At 37.1% G+C, this 22,783-nt stretch overlaps 1 protein-coding gene across 4 annotated transcripts in view; it reads right to left on the reverse strand.

Annotated features, from left to right (window-relative positions):
• The window catches only part of LOC136042349 (intersectin-1-like), a 113,694-nt gene extending 97,124 nt beyond the window's left edge, over nt 1–16,570 (reverse strand). For all 4 annotated transcript variants that reach the window (XM_065727335.1, XM_065727329.1, XM_065727322.1 and 1 more), the window contains exons 1-5: nt 16,397–16,570; nt 12,493–12,650; nt 9,740–9,861; nt 4,883–5,052; nt 1,590–1,796 (exon numbers count right to left, since the gene is read on the reverse strand). In XM_065727335.1, the coding sequence (XP_065583407.1) occupies nt 1,590–1,796; nt 4,883–5,052; nt 9,740–9,861; nt 12,493–12,650; nt 16,397–16,548 (809 nt within the window). In that variant the 5' untranslated portion in view covers nt 16,549–16,570. The remainder of the gene's footprint in view (nt 1–1,589; nt 1,797–4,882; nt 5,053–9,739; nt 9,862–12,492; nt 12,651–16,396) is intronic.
• Nucleotides 16,571–22,783: the final 6,213 nt, after the last annotated feature.

The following is a 22,783-nucleotide window of genomic DNA, read 5'->3' on the forward strand; positions in this document are numbered from 1 at the left end:
AAGGCAGGAGAAATAGCTGCATTTTGTCTTCCCTCTCTATTTAATATACAGTGTACATGAAAGAGCATGAAAGACAGTGTACATCACGTTTCAGATTTAGCATTGGAAAGAAGACACTTTTCTTTTAATAGCGCTTTAAACACAAAGATTTAAATTAGTTGCATACCGAACATTACTTAAAAGCCGCCGTTTTGTCAAAACTATTATTGTAAATATAAACATCAGCAATCCCTTTATGGCACAATCAGGTCATCCCGTTTGGTCGTGTTCCCAAAGGTGTGAACGCCCGTTTGGTCGTGTTCCAAATGGGGTGTGAAGAGCTAACAAGAAAGGATTTAAAGAAATTAGAACTTCATTGGAGGGGGTAAATAGTCAAAATTTGAATACAGTGATGCGGAGGAGATGCGTGCCAATTGTGTTGGCACCAAGCGGCTTGGTGCTACGGTGAGTTGTTGGTAGCAATAGTTGCATTGTGGTATTTAAACAAAATTTATTGGTAATCTTCCTTCAAAATTTAATAGACTGTGGCTGGCAACGAATCGCTTAACATGAAGAGGAAAGGAATTAAAGACGTAGGCAAACTGTGTTATTTGAGGAACATCTGAGTCTTTTTTATTTTCTAGTACAAATCACTTATTCAAACTAAGTATCAGTGTAACTGGACAAGACATCCATTACACCCCTCCCCCCGATAAGAAGTACGTTAATTCAGATAATAGAAAAAAATGCCAACATGTCTAACAATTAATTATACAAGGTTATTACACATACAGTTTTTGCACAAAAAAGTGGCACTATTTTATCCAAGGTTGTTCTTCAAATTTTGAAAGTAAGCAGTAGTCCATGAATGAAAGTTGTAATTTTTCTCTCTGTTTTTGTGGATGTCGATGAAAAAAAAAGATCCCGGAAATGGACCCAGAGCATCTGGCTTTAAAATTTGTTAACAAAATCATAATAAAGTAAGGTATTTCATTGGAATTTTGCCCATGAAAAAATAACGAAAGCCAACGTTATTTACTTAATCTATGCATCCCAGTAGCTTAACTGTTAAGCAAGCTTATACCACAAAATCGACCAGCCTAATCCTAGTAGCTTAGAATCTACTAATTATTATTCCTGGTAACCTTTTCAAACTTTATTTTTCTCATTTTCATATTCAATAAATTTTAATTATATCATTTATTATTTCTTTTCATGAGATCCCTTTTTGGAAAATTCACAGTGTCAGTTAAATGCCACAGGAATTTCCAGTTTCTTTTTACAGTTGATCTGGACCTGACCACGAGATAGCTGCGTGGCCACAAGCTATAGCTAATAATAGCTAAAATTTATACCTAGCCATAAATAGACCTTCTAGACTTTGGGGTGAAGTAATATTCTCCATATATAGAATGCAACTAAATGTCGCCGGTTTTTCCTTCTTCATTTTTTGATGTTATGGAAAGATAGTGTTGCCTTAAAAACTATTAAGACATACCAAGGTAAACCAATGACAACTAGGAGGAAGCAAGTGTCCTCTATATAGACGAATGAGAGAATTGTACACGGCATAAATTAATTCAACAAAGCAATAGATCAAAAGTACTCACCATATTTTGGCTAAAGTAACTTGAGGAAGTTGTGACTGTACTAAAACACCCCGGGCTTGAATGCCTGTCAGGAATCCGGTGTTATTTCTGTCTAATGAATTAAATAATTGTGCATACTTAAGCTTTGTTTGCTGGGGAATCCCCCATTCTGGAGTATCTTTATAGACTGGTAAGCCAGGTGCTCCTTGCGCTTGTGCAATTGAACCACTAAAAAAAACGGTAATATTCAATGTGGAAGGCTTGTATGCAGCATTAATCAAATCAAAAAGCTCATTAAATAGTCAATTCATATTATTTTGTACGAATTAGAAACGTGAGAAAATCTATGTTCCGTGAGTAAAACGTTGCAGATCCACAATTATCATTATGAGAAACTAAAAGCAGAGCATGTTTTTCTGTTTTGGCCCAATGAGAAGAGAGTAAGATGTGTTTACAGCCATACCACTCTCTGCACTGCCAGAATGGCTACTTAAAACTCAAGAGAAGAACTGGGATGAATTTGCATTAATAGTTTATGTTAGCATAAATTTAACTTAATTTTCCTTTCTAACAGCTGAAGTAACATTTTGGAATACAAATTATTTCCTGTTTAATGCCAAATATTAAAACTTAGTAACTAAGCAAAAAGGCAAAAGGTCCACACATGCCCGGCTCTTGTAGGGAAAGGAAAGGGTCAAAGGCGTTTCCTGAGGAGGAGAGTCAAAACATTAAAAAGTGAATTTTTTCACCACTACTTTCAGCGTTTATTGAGATGATTTTATGGGTTTTTTTCCAGGAAATTTCGTCGAGCGAATATTTCTTACAGAGGACCTCCCCCTAGCCTTCTCCTTTCTGTGCAAATAAGCACATAAATACGATATTCCCTGTTACGCTAAAATATTTCTGAAATACGAAGTGCCACCCCACAGCACTCATGTTACAGGCTTATTAAAAAAATATTCAACAGAATGGGAGGTTAATTGTAAAATTCTCCTAACTTACCCCCTGCTTGCATAGAGCTAAGCGTACCCCTCCCCCGCTCAGAAATTTTCGCCACATATAATATTGAGCAGCAAAAGAGAGTGTATGACAAATAAAATAATGAAAAAAAGAATGAATATTATAGGCTACCTATATTCCAAAATATAGACAGAATGTGTAGCATTTACTTTTACCTAGTACAATCTTTTTGGTCACTTTAAAAGTAATCCATAGCTTTTCTTTTCCATTCGAAGCAGCCTTCCCCCAATCTTCCAGGACCATTCGTTGGATACGATCACCCCTGGGAAAAAAAAACAACAAATAAAGACGCATCCGTGATCTTTCTTCTGGGAAAAGATGCAAAATTCGACATTTTTGTAGAGAGGAGCATGAAACCTTCACAGTAGTGTTCTCAAATGTGATGAATCTAATGGTGTAGTTTTTCATAAAGGTCACTTGCCTTGGGGGGTATTTTCCTCAATTTTTGAAAATCAGACAAATTTTTTTGGACTCGCCAATTCTTCTGACATATTAATTCTTACCAAAACTACTTTTCTTTAGAATCTTGGTTATTATCGGTCCGAACTGTCTGATTCTTCACGGTACATTCTACAAGTCTTTTGGAATATAGGTAGAATATCCCAGGATCCCTTCATTTTTTCATTCCTTTTATTTGTCTTAATTTGCCTTTAGCCGATAAATTTTAAATTTAGGGAGAATTTTCCACGGGAGATTTTTTTTTTTGGGGGGGGGGGTGATCTCCAGAGGGGGAATTTTCCGTGGGGAACACTTTCCGTAGGGGAATATTCCGGGGGAAAATTTTCAGGGGAGAAATACGTCAGACCTCTCCTTCCACCTTCATTTGAAGGACTTCCAACAGAAAGTTAGAAACATAAATACCTTAACTACATTTTTTAAAGATTATAGCCCCTCCCCTCCCTCCACAGAAAGATACACTGGCCCTTTCCCCTAATTGCTTTTAGACGCTGAAAGCGAGCATTTCAACTTCCAAGACTTAACTCCAGCGGTCCCACTGTGATGCTTCTGTAGCAATAGCACCACTGTTTCCACAACTATCGGAAGATCCCTCTTTGGGGATTCATCACTTAGAGACTGGGGTTGTTTCTAGATTTCAGAGTCATAGAGTCATATACTGGGAATTTCTCCACTATTAAATGTCTGTTTTATTAAATAAATTTAGATTTGTCTAGAGAGCACTACAAAGGGAAGAACAAATTTGGGGCGGGGAGCTGCCAAAGAATTTCCCGAGAGGCAAAGAGACGAAAACTTTATTTTTTGATAATCTTCTTGATACATGTTTGGATAGAGTACCTTTGGAGGAAAGGGAGGCGCCCTACGAATGTTGATATAACCCCAACAGCTACATATAGTTTTCATATACTACCTATGGACAACAGGAATAAACTACTGTATATATTCCTCAGAAACGTGCGCAGAAATTTAGCTGGAGTATACTAACAGTTTTCCGGGGGGAGGGCCTCCAAAACCTTAAAATCTTAGCAAAATATATATATATAAATTTATGAAGCAATAGCAAAATCAGTGCGTGTGTTTCTGATCCAAAAAATATTATTAGGAAAAAGAAGAAACACTTTATTCAAAACAGTAGAACAGGAGTATGAAACATAAACCTGGCGGATTATAGCTTACTCTTTCATCCTCGATAGTTTTAACTTCAATACACAGCCATTCCCTTCTAAAATTTCAAGTTTAGCATGAATGTTAATATCTGACAGTGAACAATGGAGTAGATATCCAAAACAAAAATGCTTTGTATTATAAACATGGCTGATAATCACACATTAAGATTCTATTTTCATTGTAACTTCATCGTCTGTAATAAGCCTTGCTGCAATTTTGGTAATTAGCAACCAGCATAATGGTGATGAAAATTAGAATATAGTCGAAGGAAAAGAAAGGAGACAAATACACAGTCAGGAAAACCATATCAGCTCACCTTTTATCCTGCATGCTGCAATGCGGAAAAAATCTTGCTGTAAGCCCCATACGCTTGCTGAATTTGGCATGATTTACACATAAATTTAACCTAAACACCAAAGCTATCTGGATAAAGAATGATTATTTTTGAAGAAAAGACTAACTTCAAATTAAGAAGGGCGTTTACTGTTTTGCAAATGCTTAAGAACACAATTGTTTACCTATTATCAAAATCCATAAATACGCATATGTCCAAGCTCAAGAAGCTAAAAATCTAAACAAACAACAATTTACTAAAAATCAAGTCATTTTCACCAAGTAAAAATCAAGTATAACCCGCCCAATTCGTTGTGGAAAAATTCTTAGGTACCTACTTTTGAAGAGGAGGAGATCCAAACTGGAGCAACGGTTCTACAGCATTCGTTGGAGGCGAAGTCATAAGCAATTGTTGATTTGACAGTGGCTGTGACGAAACAATTGGTGCAACCGTAGCAATTCTAGTAGCTGTTCCAAAAGATGGTTGAACTAATGGCATACTGGGCATCTGTAAAAAAAAAATCAACACATATTCTCCAAACCTAAAAATCATGTGTGAAGATGTAATTCAGATGTCTGAAGAGTCAAGGCTACAAAATTGGAGGTTTAAACAAAAAGACAAAGGACTATTACTTTTTTCCAGCCACAACCATTCCTGCATCTTTCAGCTTTTCTATATTCAATTTCCTTAAAAAAATTATATTAATCAATTAGGCTTCATTCTAGTTCATTAAAGCTTCCTTTAGAGCTCATTTAATGTGCAATTAAAGATAAAGAGAATTTAGGCCAATTTTGGTTGGCTAGAATTCTGATGAGCTTTCATTTTTTGCTTGATAAACTTGTAGGCTAGAATCTCCGCGAAATTTTTAGGCTCGACAGACTTGTATAAGTTAAAGCAGAGACTTCACTTGGTCCATGCCAGACTACACTATTTCCCTTAATAAACATTCAGAAATTGCATATATCCAAACTCATGTAAAAAGTAGAATAGCCATGGGATTTTTCACAACAGAAAAAAGTTTGGAAGATATGTTAGCGAATCAAGATTAGAACAATAGTAGCTACAATAATGACAGTGGTCAAACTGATTATGAAACGGGGGTGCTTCGGAAGATTTATTAAATTGTTTCCATACAAATTGCCTACTGATATTATTAGGAATCCGTTTGACTGATACCACTTTTTAGGGTTACAACGAAAGAGTCGTGATGGATAGGACACATTTTACAGAAGAAGAATAACAGGTCACCAAAGTGTTCTTTTTGGCCATCCATCTGGGATCAAACGAAAAGTAGGTTGTCCCCGAACGGGTTAAAAGAGGTCATAAGGAAGGATTTGAAGGAAAGTGACACTTCATGTGAAAGGGTAAAGAGTGAAGTTTTTAAAATATCATTGTGGAAGAGGAGCATGCGTAGCTTAATTTCCCTCAAGTGGTTTGGTGCTGTTCAGGTGAACAGATCAATACAAATTGAATGTAGCCAAAAAAACAACGCAGTCAAAAAATTATAAATGACAAAAACTGAAATAAACAAATATGTATATTTTAGTGTTATTGTATGTTCCTTGATATTTTTATTACTGCAGACACTCATTTTGATTAAAAGTGAACTCTTACAGGAAGGGTTTTTGAAACACCTCTAAGATTAACAAGAGCTAAGAGCTCATATGGCACTTGTGACGAGGCAAGAAGAGCTAAGAGCCAAGAGCTCATATGGTATGAGCTCTAACAAAATTTTAAGAATCAGTAGATTGATTTAAAAGGAAAATCAGAGGCTTAATGCCGGTCAGGATTTAAATAAGAGCTCTGAGTCACGATGTCCTTCTAAATATCAACATTCATTAAGATCCGATCACCCACTCGATCAGATCCGATCAGTTACAAATACCTCATTGTTTCTAATTTTTCCTCTTCCTTTAAACCCCAGATGGTCGAATCTAGGAAAACGACTTTATCAAGTCAATTTGTGCAGCTCCCTGACACGCCTACCAATTTTCATCGTCCTAGCACGTCCAGAAGCACCAAACTCGCCAAATCACTGATCCCCTCCCCCAAAGAGAGCGAATCCAGTACGGTTACGTCAATCACGTATCAAGGACATTTGCTTATTCTATCCACCAAGTTTCATCCCAATTCCTCCACTCCAAGCGTTTTCCGAGATTTCCGATTTCCTCCTCCAACTCCCCACAATGTCAACAGATCTGGTCGGGATTTGAAATAAGAGCTCTGAGAATGAATTCCTTCTAAATATCAAATTTCATGAAGATCCAGTCACCCATTCTTAAGTTAAAAATACCTCAATTTTTCTAATATTTCCAAACTAACACCCCCCAACTCCTCCAAAGAGAACGAATCCGTTCCAATTATGTCAATCACCTATCTAGAACTTGTGCTTATTCTTCCCATCAAGTTTCATCCCGATCTCTCCACTCTAAGCGTTTTCCAAGATTTTTGTTTCCCTCCTCCAACCCCCTATGTCCCCGTATCCAATTCGAGTCGAAAATGGAGCATCTGAGATATGAATTCCTTCTAAATATCAGATTTCATTGATATCCGATCACCTATTCGTAAGATAAAAATACCCCAATTTTCACGTTTTCCAAGAATTCCGGTTTCCCCCTCCAACTCCCCCCAATGTCACATGATCTGGTCGGAATTTAAAATTAGAGCTTTAAAGCACAAGATACTTCTAAATATCAAATTTCATTAAGATCTGGTCATCCTTTCGTAAATTACAAATGCTTCAATTTTCAAAATTACCTCCCCCCCCCCAACTCCACCAAAGTACCCCCCAACTGCTCCCCTCCCCTCCCCCCCAATGACGCTGGATCCGGTTGAGATTTAAAATAAGAGATCTGAGTTACGAGGTCCTTCTAAATATGAAATTTCATGAAGATCCGATCACTCCTTCGTAAGTTAAAAATACGTCATTTTTTCTAATTTTTCAGAATTAACTCCCCCCCCCCTCCGCCAATAGAGTGGATCCGTTTCAATTATGTAAATCACGTATCTAAGACTTCTGCTTATTTTTACCACCAAGTTGCATCCCAGTCCCTCCTATCTAAGCGTTTTCCATGATTTTAGGTTCCCCCACCTCAAACTCCCCCCAATGTGACCAGATCTGGTCGGGATTTAAAATAAGAGCTTTGAGACACAATATCCTTCAAAATATCAAATTTCTTTGAGATCCGATCACCCGTTCGTAAGTTAAAAATAGCTCCCAACTACCCTAAACAGAGCGGATCCGTTCCGGTTATGTCAATCATGTATCTAGGACATGTGCTTATTTTTCCCACCAAGATTCGTCCCGATCCCTCCACTCTAAGTGTTTTCCAAGATTTTAGGTTTCCCCCTCCCAACTCCCCCCCCCCAATGTCACCAGATCCGGTCGGAATTTAAAATAAGAGCTCTGGGACACGATATTCTTTTAAATATCAAATTTCATTGAGATCTGGTTACCCGTTCGTAAGTTAAAAATACGTCATTTTTCTAATTTTTCAGAATTAACCCCCCCCCCCCAACTACCCCAAAGAGAGCGGATCCATTCCGGTTATGTCAATCATATATCTAGGACTTGTGCTTATTTTTACCACCAAGTTTCATCCCGATCCCTCCACTCTAAGTGTTTTCCAAGATTTTAGGTTTCCCCCTCCCAAATCCCCCCCGAATGTCACAGATCCGGTTGGGATTTAAAATAACAGCTCCGAGACACGATATCCTTCCAAACATCAAATTTCATTAAGATCCTATCAATCATTCGTAAGTTAAAAATACTTCAATTTTTCTATTTGTTTCAAATTAACAGGCCCTCCACTCCCCCCAGATGGTCAAATCGGGAAAACGACTATTTCTAATTTAATCTGGTCCGGTCCCTGGTATACCTGCCAAATTTTATCGTCCTAGCTTACCTGGAAGTGCCTAAAGTAGCAAAACCAGGACTGACAGACAGACTGACGGACTGTCAGAATTTGTGATTGCTATATGTCACTTGGTTAATACTGAGTGTCACAAAAAGATTTGTATATAGGTTTTGCTTTCTTGTTTAAATTGCATGTTTACTAAATATGTTTCAATTTGTAATTACGAGTTGCAAAGCTACATCCAGAGTTTTTGCTACATTAATTTTTTTCTGTAGGGATGTTGTAGTTTGGATGTAGAGTTGCCTACCTAGTTAGCAGGAGGCCATGGGCTCAACTTCCACTAATAGCGAATCCCATTGTTTCTTAGATATAGCAAGCCCACCCTCCCCCCCCCCCCGGTGTAAGTGTAAGGCATCCTCTATTGTTAGTGCCTTCAAATAAAACAATGGTGTTCATTCATCCAACATGACGAAAATAAATCTTAGTTTTTTAATTAAGGCTTTACATCCATAACTCAACTTATAAAGGTGCCTAAGAATTATCTTCAATGAGGGTAAAGTGACTTACTTCGGAGAGCTATCTAGTCACCCTTTAGGAAGGGAGAGCACAAATTTCCTTGCGTTTTTGACCACAATGCCATGCATAACCCTCGTACTACTTCTCTTTTCCCTAGTGAACATTTACCCCCCCCCCCCCGCGGACTCACTCCCCATGTTCTGTTTCAAGAAAAATCCCCCTTCTTGTCCAAATAAGAGTTTCCACTGAAATATATAGAAGAAAGTTCATTCCTCATATAGTTGAAATTTTAAATCAATAACCCTCCCCTTCTCACTTCACTTTTATCTTACAGTTTTAGTGTTTATTTTTCAATTGCGAACCTTGTAATTCTTGCTAGCAACATTCTTGTTTAAATTTGTTTTCCTTGTTTTAATTTTACAAGTTTTTATTATTTGACTTTTTTATTGATTGTAATTTTATGATTTTATGACATTGCCCATTTCTTAAATTTTTGCTTTTTTTCTTTTTTTCTTTCAGTACTGACACTAAAGCGCAAATTAGGCCATTTGGGCTTGTGATAGCCGCTTTGTTGAAATAAATCTTATCTTTTCTTAACGTTGAGTTAGTACTTGTGATAATTCAGAAAAAAAAATTTATGATTCCCCATCTATACTGCAAACTACAGCTTTTCTCAATACCAAATTAAACAAGTATTTGAGAATTTTGTTTAAAATTTCTAATAAGTCAAAGAAAAACATAAAGAATTGTTTAAGCACTTAACCTAAAGTAAAAGAGACAGTTTGAAGGAAGCTAATGAGAAAAAGAATAACAGTTATTACCTGAGGCGGGCTCATCAATCCTCCAACAAGAGGAGGTGTCCCTACTCCAGTCATATTCATAGGTTGCATTAGTGGAGTTACAGGAGCTGTTCCAAGTAATGGTGGGGATACCAAAGCAGCTCCTTGAAGAAGGACAAGAAAAAATTAAAAACTTGATCATAAACACTCAAAATTAAACAATGATAGCAAAAAAAGATCTAAAAAGCAACCATCCAGCCTTAAAGTGGCTTTCTCTATTTCTTAGTCCATACTTGCTAAATGTTACTATTTGTGTTATGGGAGCAACACTTTTGTTTTGTACTGATTTTTTTTCCCTTGTGTTTCTGACTTCAATTTATTGTACAAAAGTGGTAATGGCATAACGTCTGTAGTTTTTAAATAATATGCAATGGCCGGAATGATGGATATAAATATATAATAGCATACTTTGAAAAGCTGTGCAAAATCCTTTCCTGATGTAAAAAAAATAGTTTTTTAAGCCAGAGCCTATATTCTGAGAGCTGATGTGTTGTTTCATAGTCTACACTAGAGACGAATATCTGAAATTGTTCTACCAAGCCTCCATTTTTTGCCATGTTTCTGCTTTTAAGAGGACATCTCTGTTTAAGCAGCCAAAATTAACTTCCACCCCCACCCAATATTACTTAATATGGTTGGGTTGGCTCAAGGTCCAACCCCCCCCCCCCCCCCAAGTAGGACACTGGTTCTTACTTTCTACGCAGTTTTATGAATATCTGACAGCACATTCTAATAGATGTAAAAAGAATCAAGGGAATTAACTCTCACTCTCCTATTGGTTTGAATGGGTTCTAATGTCCTCTTCTAATAGACAGGGTTTTAACACAATTTTTGGAACACCCATGCCCTACCTTAATCACAAGACAGAACAAGACTGAATTTGGTCTAGATTCGATGACCCCTTCTAAAAAGAAAATGTTGACAAAAAGAGATCCAAACCCCATATAGGCCTTTGATTTCAAAATCACAAGAATAGCTCCCTACTATTACTTTTGACCAATTTGGTAGAAGTCTAACCAACTCTGCTGGTCATTGTTCTGACTACATGCATTTAAGGATCCCCTTATCCCCCCCCCCATTTTCGTAAGAGTTTGGATCAGGTTCTGATACTCCAAAGGCTTATCTAAGACATTTTGTCTAACTACTCAAACAAATATGCTTAATAGTAGTTTCTGGTACATGGCCTGATTAAAAGAGTCTAGGAACCCCACCTGACCATTAGGAATAGATCAGGTATGAAGTCTGAAAATGCACAGATGGGCCACTAACTCTCACTTTCCATCCAGTATGATTGAAATCTGACAACCTCTTCTAATAGATGTTGTAATGACAATAATTTAAGCAGCCCACTTATTTTAAACATGGCATTGAGCCTTCAAAAGGAAGAACCAGGACTCTTACTCTTACTTCCAACCAAGTTTAGCTGAAATCTGAAACTCTTTTTTCTAGATGTCTCCATGACCAAATTTTAAGGCCACTCAGCTTTCCTCATCCTTCAGAGGTCAGATTGGTTTTTAACATCCAAAATGCGTGCCTATTTTATTAGCTCTTACTTTTTGCCAATACTCCAACAACATTTTCTGGTAAATGTTCTCAAGGCAAGAGTTAAGTTACACTTCTCCCCCAGGTAGATTCAATTGTGTACACAAGTCCATGCAGGCACAATTATGACCCTTATATGCTACTAAGTTGAGATTCAACAGCTTATTCTTGAGGATGTTGTAATGATAAGGGTTTCTTGACCATAGCTGCTGCTGCTAAACATCCTGGGGACAAGGTTTTAGCATCCCTATCCTTTACCTCCCTCCCATAGGCCAAATTCTTCCAGAATCCTAACAAGACATAGGTCACAATTTTTCTCCTAGATTCAAGATTTAACAGCCCATTGTGACATATATTATAATGACAAGAATTTAGGGGCCCCTTTGATAGGGATCATAATTGGTAAGCAAAGCCACAGCTATGACGCTTATTCTTACTTCTAGCTATTTTTGGTTGAGATAAGGCATCCTGATGGAAGAATTGTCATGTCCAGTCACATCAGGTACAGATCCCCAAGAGGCAGATCCATAAAACTAGCTCTTATTTCCCATAATGCTTAGGTGATATCCAACTATCTTTTCAGGTAGATCTCCTGATGCTAGAAGTTTAGGAACCCCTCCCCCAAAGAGGATTTACTCTGGCATTCAATAAAAGTTTGATTGAGATCTTACATACAATATTAAGATTTTAGGGACCAATCTTCACCCCTGTCATTTTTTTTTACTGAATCCATATAATAGCTACTATTTCTGAATTGGTTTCAATTGGAAAATGTTTCTCACTAGAAAGTCTATTAAAAAACATATCTTTAAACTTTTGGATACAATGGGCTCTGGATTACTCTTTACTAGGTTGCAGATATTGCTGCAACCATGACTGGTTAGATTGCCAGTAAAAAAAAATTATTTCTTTTATTTTTTTTGGAAAATAAAAAAAATGAAATTTTAGAGAGCCATTCTTTCTTTTGTCTCATGATCTCCATTCTGAAAAAAAAAGATTTTTGACTTTCATTTCTCCCTGTTACTGAGCCAAGACTGTTGATCATAAAAAAAAGGAGAATAGAAAATTCAAAAGCAAAATTGTTCTATGGTATACTGACTTATGGGGAAACCCCTTAACAATGAGAAAAACATTTTAAAATCTGGCATCTTACAATTGAAATTCATTCAGAGGAAAAAAAGAGGATTGCTTACCTGGCATTGAGTTTAACTTCTGGATAGCAGAAGTTTTTAATGATGGTGGTACAGCAGATGGGATCTCCACACCTTGGAGCTTCAAAGAAATAATTTTGCAAGCAATAAAAAACTCTGCAGTATCAAGCCTTCCATCACAATCAGCATCAGCAAGAGCCCTGGGGAATAAAAGAAATACTTTAATTTGGTTTCAAATGCAATAAACATAATGCTGATATTGAATCCTTCCTCTCCTTGGGTGTATGCATGATAGCTAAATATAAAAATAAATGGAGAGTAACATTCAAAAAGCAGAGAGCAGCCTAGAAATCTTGTCAAAAATCAGCTTAAGAAGCAGAAGCTTTAAGCTTTCCAGAAAGCTAAATAATAAAAAAATACACACTGTGTAATAAAACAGTGCATCTTTTTTTCTCTGCTTTTCTGCATTTCAGTCATTTTAGTTCTACTTCATTTATCCTATGTTTGAAATACAAGTTTCTTTTCCCTTGACTGAACATCAATAGACCAGCTAAATAGATACTGTAAGAGGAGAGACAAATGAGGAAGATGGGATGAATCAATATCCAATCCTTCCTTCCTTAGAGAGAGTTTCTAGTGACAAAGCAGGTTTGATTGAAGTAAAAGAAAATCCCCCAATCCCAACCAAAATTGATTTTCTTGGCTTTCAGACAGTTGACCATAAGCGTAAAAGAAAGAGGCCCTCAGCTAGCCTTCCAGGAATGTCATGGAACATCACTGACATTCACAACAAGCCAATGCTTAAAGTAAAACCCATTGTTTCCTTCACCCTATTGTCAAAAGAGGCAGTCTTTCCATCAAAAGATATTATTAGCATTAGAATAACTTTTTCAAACCTGTAAAAGGCCATTTTACTAACAGCATTAATAAAAATGTTCTGCTTCAAAACAAAGCAGATCTGGATAGGGTGGAAAAGTGAAGACCACCATTCAAAATTTTAGTTTACAGCATGCTCCAAGAAACACCCCTAAAGGTGCTTAAGGAGACCCTGATGAGCAATTCCTTTTCTAGTTCTTACTTCCCAGCAAGTTCCACTGTGATTAAAAAACCTCTTCTTGCAACTACCCAAATGAGACCAAAGCCAGTAGCAAGCCTGAAAAAGCAACTAGGGCACTTAGTCTTACTTACAGCTAAGTCTGACTGAGATTCAATAGCCCCTTCTACTAAATATCCTGATGAAAAGTAGTTTAGGAGCCCCTCTCCTTTGTCTCCCCTAAAAAGGTCAAACCACAATCTGATCCCCAAAATGCCTAACTATTTCATTAGCTCTTTCATTTACAAGATATTATTCTAAAGAGACTAGTCAAGTTTCTTTAAGGTTCCACAGCCCATTCTGGGGAGGTTCTAATAACATGAATTTAAAAATTCTTCCCTCCCTACAATAGCTGCAGAAAGTCACCATTCTCAAAATACATTAATAAGCAAAGGGCACCAACTTGCCATAAAAGTCTACTTGGATTCATTGAAGTTTTCATGCCTTTTAAGAAAATTTCCACAAAACTAATTTACAAAATTTATAAACCAGCTGATTGCAAATCTAAACAAAGTATTGAAATATAGACATCCAAGTCAGAATGCAATAGGTACATTTTTCATGAATGGTGATCATTTTACACATTTTTGATAATAACAATCAAAATAAGAGTGATTTCCATAGTTTATGACACTTCCCTGGGAGTCAATGGGTAATGTCCAAATAAGACCTGAGAATACTCCCTTAGTAACAGTTGCTGCAATATAGTTGGTATACCTTAGATTACATTACATCTAGAGGGAGAGTGGAGGGGCAGTTAATTCTTTATTCTTGAGCAAGCTAATAACATGTACCAATTAGTAATCCTTGGTGACTCAGTTGGCAGAGCATATGTCTGATAACCCTAAGGTTGTGAGTTTGAGCCTCACCCTGGGCACTTTTTTCTCTTAGTTCAAGTTGTCAGTTAATAGGGCAAATAACAATTTTCTAATATGAAGGAGGATTTATGTACATTTTTAGATGAAAAAATCTACTTCAGGACAAACAAATTACTAATTTGTATTCCAAAAAAAAATTCTATCAAACAAGAAGATACTACAGGAATGCTGTATTTGCAAGTTTATCTTTGTAATAATTGCCAATAAACAAAGAACAGCAAAATCAATAATTCTAGTACCAAGACTAATTTGAGTTGAAAAAAGACAAAAGAGGGGTGATGCAATAACAACTCAGAAGCTGCTTAACTCCAAGGTAGTGAAACAAGTATTTACCCCTCCTTCCCTGAGCTGCACTAGAGGCCATAGCAAAAAAAGTCCATTTTCCTTGGTCTTGAAGAACAGAGAGGTAAAATTGTTTAGTGTTAGAGCAGTGTCACTTTAGACAGTCTTGGTAACCACTTTAGACTTGTTCAAAGCTGATATCAACAAAAATTGGGCCAATGTTGACTGGAAGCTCAGTTGGGAGTGGAATGTGAATTAAAGTTGCCACACAGCCAACAGCAAGAAGTATACAGGAGGTCACAGGGGTCTGCTGCAACAGTGCTCCCAAAAAAGTGACTTTAGTTATTTCATAACTAAAAAGAAGGGAATACCAAGAGAAACTGAATAGCATAGGTAGATAAACTATACAAGTCCCAGTTGCTGCATTATGATCATCATTGCTCTCTAAAGGCCCATGACATTATGGAAAAGAAGGCTGGAAGTCTTAAATTGTCTTAGGTTAATTTATTTTCTCATAAAAAAAGAGAGCTTTAATGAAAGCAAAACTTTGATTAAGGTACAAGGAAAAAACAACCTTTGTAAAGCAGAACTAAGCAGCCAAAAGTCACTAAACTAGAATTTTATCCATTTGAAATTAGACAAAAGTTGCCTCTATACCCTAGCCTATTTAAATTCAATTATTCTGTTTCATAATACATTTCTTAGATTAAATCTACCCAAGGTTGACTGTGTTTATGATTAGGCTGTGTTGTTATAACTTTAGTTCCTATGTAAAAGATTAGACTATATTGTCTAAGATTACCTTTAAGGTTTAGATGTGTGGCCAAAATTAGGCTCTACTGTTATCTATCAGTATATTTCAAATTGTGAGTGTTGTATATAGGCCTAGATAAAATGGTAAAATTCTAGTTGTGACTTCTTGCTATCTCAGAAAAGAGTTAGGTTAGGAAAATGAAACTTCCAGGGATGGGTCTACAGGCTAAAGTATATCCCGGGAAGGTATTTTAAAGTATCCACCTCCACTCCTTCTCCCACTAGAAAGCCCTGAAATTTGCCTACATGACAGGTCTATACCAATTAAAATTTTGACAAAACAACATTTTACCTTAATTTTCAGTTACCAGTTGCTTTTTCTCTGCCTTTAGTTCTGAAAATGCAATTCTAGTTATTTGAGTAGAATTCTGAGCTATATTAATGTTTTTTCTCAAAATTTAGGAAAGGTATTTGTAATCTTTAAAACTATCCTGTGGTGGTGCAGTGGGTATGACCTTAGCTTGGTAACATGGGACCCAGAGATCAAATCATGCTGCAGCAATGCACTGCAGGGCCAACACAGGGACCTTAGTAGTCAAGAAGCATTGTTAATCTGATACAATATCTTTAAAACCTTACAAATTGGCTAAAGTATGTCCTGGGAAGGTATTTTGAAGTACTTAACTTCACTCCTTCTCCCTCTAGAGGGCCCTGATCTTTGATAACCTTTAAATATGTCTGTTGTAAAAGTGACACCTTGCAAAATAGATCTTCTGCTTGAATGAAGTACAACAAAATTGTTTTCAGCTTGACAACTTTGCTCAATCTGAATTTATAAGGTTTTAAAGATATGCAAATACATTTCAATCATTCAAATACAAATTTTAAAATACAATTTTAATCAGCAGGAATATGCTAGCCTAGGATTTAAGAGACTTACCATATCTGAGCAAGCATTTGAGGTGGGAGTTGAGATTTTAGCATAAAGCCCTTGGCCTTATCACCAGTAATGTAGCCATTAATTGGCCCTAGGCTTTGAAATTGTTGGAATAACTTGGCTTTTTCAGCATCAGATATGACCCATCGATCCATTTTTAAGCTTCTGTCACTTCTTCTAAAACTGGAAAGCGGAGTTCTTCATAATTTTGCCCTTTACACATTGCGGAAATATGTCGTATCTTTTCGAACAATGGCTAAAAAACGCTACGTTTTAAGAGAAAGTTTTCAAATAAATGGATCAGCGTGGATGAAATTAAGCTCTAAAAAAAGATTATTGGGTAATTTGACTTTCACTTTAGTTTGTAAACAGCGACGGAGGCGTTAGAAGACAAAAAGAGAAAAAACAACAGAGATTTTGATGTTCCATAGTTATGTCTTATTCATTTAAGAACCTTGCCAAGAATCCGCCCTGATTTAACGAAATTATTGCGGAAAGCTAGAGAGTCTTTCAAGCAAAAAAAAAATGAAATCTTCGCAAGTATTGCTAAGTCCAGACAAACTTCCGCAATGTGTAATCGCTTCTTTACAGCGTTTTTTACGGCAGAGTTTAAAACTAGAATTATGTTTTCAGATACTGGATTTGAAACGTGTTTTGACAGGATTCGAAAAATGCCGTTTTCAGGTTTTTAGTGTTCAACCCAGCAAAAGCTTTAAAACGTTTTCATCTTACGAATTTTAACCGTGTTGGACATGGTTTCCTCAAAATCTTAATGCGCAAGAATAACATGGTTGAAAATGGGTTCTGAGAAGACATTCGCTCGCGTAGAACACGAAACTCAAAACGATAATCTGTGAGTTATTTTTCAGGTCCCAGGCTTGAAGCGTGTTTCGAGCGGTTTCGACAAAAATCGTTTTTAGGTTCTCCGTGTTTAACCCAGAAAAACATTAAAGTGTTTTCATGTTATGAGTTCCAACCGTGTTGTACACGGGTTGTCAAAATTGTAACGCGCCAGAAAAGCATGGCTGGAAAGGGGTTCTCAGAAAACATTCACCCGTGTTCAACACGGCACTCAAACCGATGATCAGTATAACCCGTATTGAACTCCGTGTCGGATGTGGGTAGCCTGAAAACAAGGCTTACATTGGAACAGAAAAGGTCTTTAGAAATATTACATAATACGCGGCTAGATGGAAATTACTTCTATCAGTATTGTCTTGCGAGAGCAACACTTTGGTATTATCGTGTTTTCTTTCCTAGCACCGCGATTTCAGCTTGTTCCTAGAAAATGGTAAGGGTCTAGCCTCTGCGATTTTTACGGAAAGTGTGGACCTTAGGCTGGATTGATGAACATACCTTTAAATTTTGGAAAGCTTCGCAGAACTCTTGCCTGTGGCCAAAAAGGATTGTTTTTGCTTATGTTTCTACCCATTTCTGTTCGTGATTTCAGCTGAGCTTCTCATTCTGTTTTTCGCACTTGGGATTGCAGTAGAGAAATGGTATCTGATATGCATCTTAAACTTGAAAAGTTCTCTTATTGCTGAAGAAATTAGAGTTTATCCTTTGTTCATTTCTAAGTTATGACGTTAGAAACTTGGCCCGTGGCAAAAAAGTCAACTTTGCACTGAGACGAATAGATTTTTTTCGACGGAAGTCGAGACCTCTTGATGAGCTGATCAAAGTATATCCCATCCATTTTTTGGTAGAAAAATTCCTTCATGAGATATACCAGTTTGAAAGTTTAAAGGGGTTGACAACTTCAGTAGTAAGGCACACACTGAAACCAAAAATAGGCCGATATAGAAATGATATCAGGTGTACCTCTTAAACTTTAAAAGTTCTCTCAATGCTAGGGAAATCAGAGTTTATCCTTTGCTACTTTATAAATGATGACGTTAGAAACTTGGCCTACGGCAAAAAAGTCAATTTTTGAACTAAGACAGATAGATTTTTTTCGACGGCAGTCGATAGCTCTTGATGAGCTAATCAAAGTACAGGTCATCCATTTTTTGGTAGAAAAATTCCTCCATGAGATATACCAGTTTGAAAGTTTAAAGGGGTTGACAACTAACGGTACATACTGCAACCAAAAATAGGCCGATACCAATTGTGAAACATATAGGGAAGTTTTAAGCAACAATCGGCTGTTTAGCTCATAATTATCTTCGACAAGGAGGAATTTACAACTTTTGCTAGTTGGTGTACCAACTATTTTTTCGGTTTATTTGATGGTAAGACCAATTTGGCTCCAGTGGTAAGACATAATAGGCTGTTAGGTTAAAATCATCTTCAGCGATGAGGGGCTTGCAACTTTTGCTAGTTGCAATGAGGGGTTTGTAACTTTTGCGAGTTGGTGCACCTGGTATATATTTTAAGATCCTTACAGATTAACAACTTCAGCGCTTAATAGAAGCGAGGAAACAAAACCAAATTTTTGCTCTCACAACAATTTACTCGTTTAAGCCGAAAAAAGGTTGCCGCAACACCCCATGTTGCCCATGCAACGTAGATCTACTTTTTTTAAACATTTAAAATGGTTCCATTCTCCATAAGGAAACAATGCAAAGGTAAATTTATAAATGTTCATATAACTTAGCTAAGAAGATTTTAAATGGAATGCATCACTTGATGCCTTGTTATGCTTTGTTCAAATTCAATAATTGCTTCCGGGGCCAAATCCATTTTGAGTCTTTAAAGGGTCTAAAAGAGCTTTAAATGGTCATTGGCAGCCATAAGTTTAAAAACTGTTTTATTGCAACTGAACCACCGTGTAACTGAGCCCCAAGCATTTGAACCACTATAACAGAACCACCGTGCAACTGAACCACCGTACAGCTGAACCACCATACAACTGAACCACCATGCAACTGAACCCCGTGCAACTGAACCCCCGTGTAACTGAACCCTCGTGTAACTGAGCCCTAGTGCAACTGAACCTCATTTAACTGAGCCCTCGTGAAACTCAACCCCCTTGCAACTCAACCCATTTAACTAAGCCCCGTATAAATGAACCCCCGTCCAACTGAACCCTAATGCAACCGAACCTCCGTGTAGCTGAACCACCGTGAAACCGAACCACCATGCAACTGAACCACTATGCAACTAAACCCTCGTATAACAGAAGTCTCGTAAGACTAGACACCGTATTTACAGTGGGTAAAACACAAGTGAGAATCTTTACATGTCCAACCTTGTTGGAACTGTTTGCTTTATAAGTCATGATATAAATAACTGTCAAGATGATTAATAAAAAAGCTCTGTTTTGATGTCACAAAAACAAAGAAAATCGGACGTCACCAACTCTTAAAGCCAGATTTATTTCTCCTGTTTTTATATTTGTTAATGGGGTTTCTCTAAACCCTGTCATTGTCTACAGGTCTAGGCGTTTACCCCCTCCCTATCTTAAGAAAAAAAAATACTTCCCTGGAAAATACCCCCTCGCGGAAAATATGGTTTTCTAAATAGGAATATTTTATTTGGATGCTGTTACTTTTTGGTTTATCTGAGAAGTGCTAAGGAAAGTGGAAAAGAGGATTTATGTCTAAGTCTTGCCCCCCCCCCTCCGTGCAAAAATTCTTTTCATAGAAAATCTTGCACCCCCCCCCCTGTTCAGAAAACTCCCACACGAAAAATGTCCGCATGCTTTCCAATAACCAACACTTTCTGTAAGCAACGGACAAATTATAAAACTTAAAAAGGTACTTAAACTTCTGCAATGGGGTTATCTGATGGTTTTGTCCCTTCTCCTTCCACACAAAAGTGTTCTTCTCATAGAAAATCCTGCAGAAAACCTCCCCCACCCCCGTTCAGAAAATTCCCGCTCGAAAAATGTCCGTATGTTTTCCAATAACCAACACTTTTTGCAAGAAACGGACAAATTATAAAACTTAAAAAGGTACTTAAACTTCTGCAAAGGGGTTCTCTGATGATTTTGTCACAAGGGAGGGAAGGAGACACCTAAAAGAATGCATTTTAATGCTAAAATATATCAGCTCTCATCGAGACTTCAGATAAGTACAGAATTAGCTATAGGAGAGAGACGAAAGGATGATGGAGGTAGAAATTAGTCATAATCCATAGGCAGTACTAGCCTTTTTTTTATAAGTCGAAAGTAATTCGATACCAACCAGCCACAAGGGGTATATTTTGGGGGGAGTTGTTCATGGGGAGGTATTTTCCAGGGGGAGGGGATATTTCCGAGAGGTGGCATTTCCCGGAGACATTTTCTGCAGGGGGTGTTTTTCCGGGATGGGGCTGGTTGTCCTCCAATCACTCTTTATTTGTAAAAAGGGCACTAAAACTTTCAATCTTCAATCAAACAAAAAAGAGGGATTAATAGACGTGATTAACAAAAAAACCACAGTCCTTGAGGCAAGGGCTGTAGGTTATTGTAAGTTACTCATTGTTAAAATGTAAGGATTTTATGGAAGGGATGGTCATACAAACTTTGGAGAAGGCTCATTCGATTGGAATTAAAATTTCGAGTTCAATTTTTAAAAATCAAAGGAAATCAGATGACAGTGAGCCTCTCCCTTCTAACCGCCATTTTCCTTCCAAATGCATCCGATCAAAATTAAGAAAATTTTAATAGCCCGAAGTCCAAATAATAATTCCTCTGGGGTTAAATGCCCGACCAGCACCTCGTGGATTAAGGGCTATGAGTTAAGCTAGCTATCCAATGTTAATAAATAAGGTTTTTAAGGAACGGTTTTTGTATGAACTTGGGGGAGGGGTGCTCATTCGATTAGAAATCAAAAAGTTCCGTTGCACTTTTTAAGAGTTAAAAGAGATTGAAGCATTCCACCCCACCTTGTTTTTTCCCAAATACATCTGATCGACCATTTTTAGATGATCATTTTATTTAAAACAGAGGACAGGTGAAATGACTATGCCTCCAGGGTTCACAACCCCCAACCCCTGGTGCAAGGGCTGTAAGTTATGCAAGTTGCCTATTGTTAACATACACAGTGTTTTTTTTTTTTTTGTTTTTTTTATCAAGAAGAGAGGACATGTTTTATCCTATAAATAAAAAAGCATGGAGCATTAAGGTAAAGCCTTAGGGAAATGTCAAGAAGAATGCCAAACAAAACCAAAAGACATTTTTTCCTTTATTGGTTGTGAAAAGGAAATACCAGCAATATCTAAGATGGCTGGTAGTATCAGCCATCACATCGCTTTGAAAATGTTTAGGAGCATCTTCAACTAGAGGTACCACTTCATCATTCACTTTGTGTATCCAGTTTTACAAGACGACGTGTCTGCAATGCATCGAGAACAGCTGATGGTATAGACCTAATGTTATGAAGTTTAAAAATTCTGAGCATGTCGAAGGAATGTTGAAAAAAGGCTAGAGTGCAACCAATTTCCCTTCTATAACTATTTTAGCTGTGATTAATCAAAGACACCTGATGAAAATTCGTTATCTAGATCGACACAGGTAAAATATTTTAAACACATATGTTTATTACTTAAGGTCCAGAAAAGTCTAATCCATTTGACAAAAAGAGAAATAAAAACAGCTTTGAAGGTTCGTGACATCGGATCTTTTTATTTGCAAAAATAAAACAAAGCTTTTCTTATGAATGATCTCGACAGGCGTTTATATCATGACTTTAGGAAACAAACAATTGCTACAAGGTTGAACATGTAAAATTCTAGCTTGTGTTTTACCCAATCATATTGCTTCGTATTTTTAGAATACTGAAAAACCGAGTTCAGTGGTTCAGTTGCACGAGGGTTCAGTTACAGGAAGGCTCAGCTGCAAGGTGGTTCAATTGCGCGGTGGTTCAGTGCTAAGATGGTTCAGTTGCATGGTAGTTCAGTTGGACAGTGGTTAAACTGCACAGTGGTTCAGTTGCACGGTGAGTCAGATGCACGAGGGTTCCGTTGCACGGGGGTTCAGTTACATGGGGGTTCAATTTAATGGGGTTCAGTTGCACGGGGGTTTAGTTGCACGAGGGTTTAGTTAAACAGGGTTCGGTTGTCTGGCGGTTCAGTTACGGGGAGGGTTCAGTTGCACAGGGGTTTGGTTAGACAGGAATTCAGTTGCATGGTGATTCAGTTATAGGGGTTCAGTTGCTTATGGTTCAGTTAAACGCACATCTTTAAAATCAGGTAAAAAAAAAACTGTCTAGTGAGAAAAATTCCATTTGTAGCTGATTCGGGAATGATAATTATTATTTTCACAAGTCTTAAAAGTAAATTTTGTACTTTGAAAACCAATTTACAAGATTTTTCTAGCATAAAACGCCTCGAAAATAACTTCGCAGTACAATCTACGTTAATTCCCGAATCATCTACGAATGACAATTTTTGCTCACTAGACTTGTTGTTTTAAACTTGTTGTTACTATGGGCTGCTTTGTGTCGTTTTAAGAGCTTTAAGGGCTCA

This window comes from Artemia franciscana, chromosome 2, assembly GCF_032884065.1.
Source record: "Artemia franciscana chromosome 2, ASM3288406v1, whole genome shotgun sequence".
NCBI lineage: Eukaryota > Metazoa > Arthropoda > Branchiopoda > Anostraca > Artemiidae > Artemia > Artemia franciscana.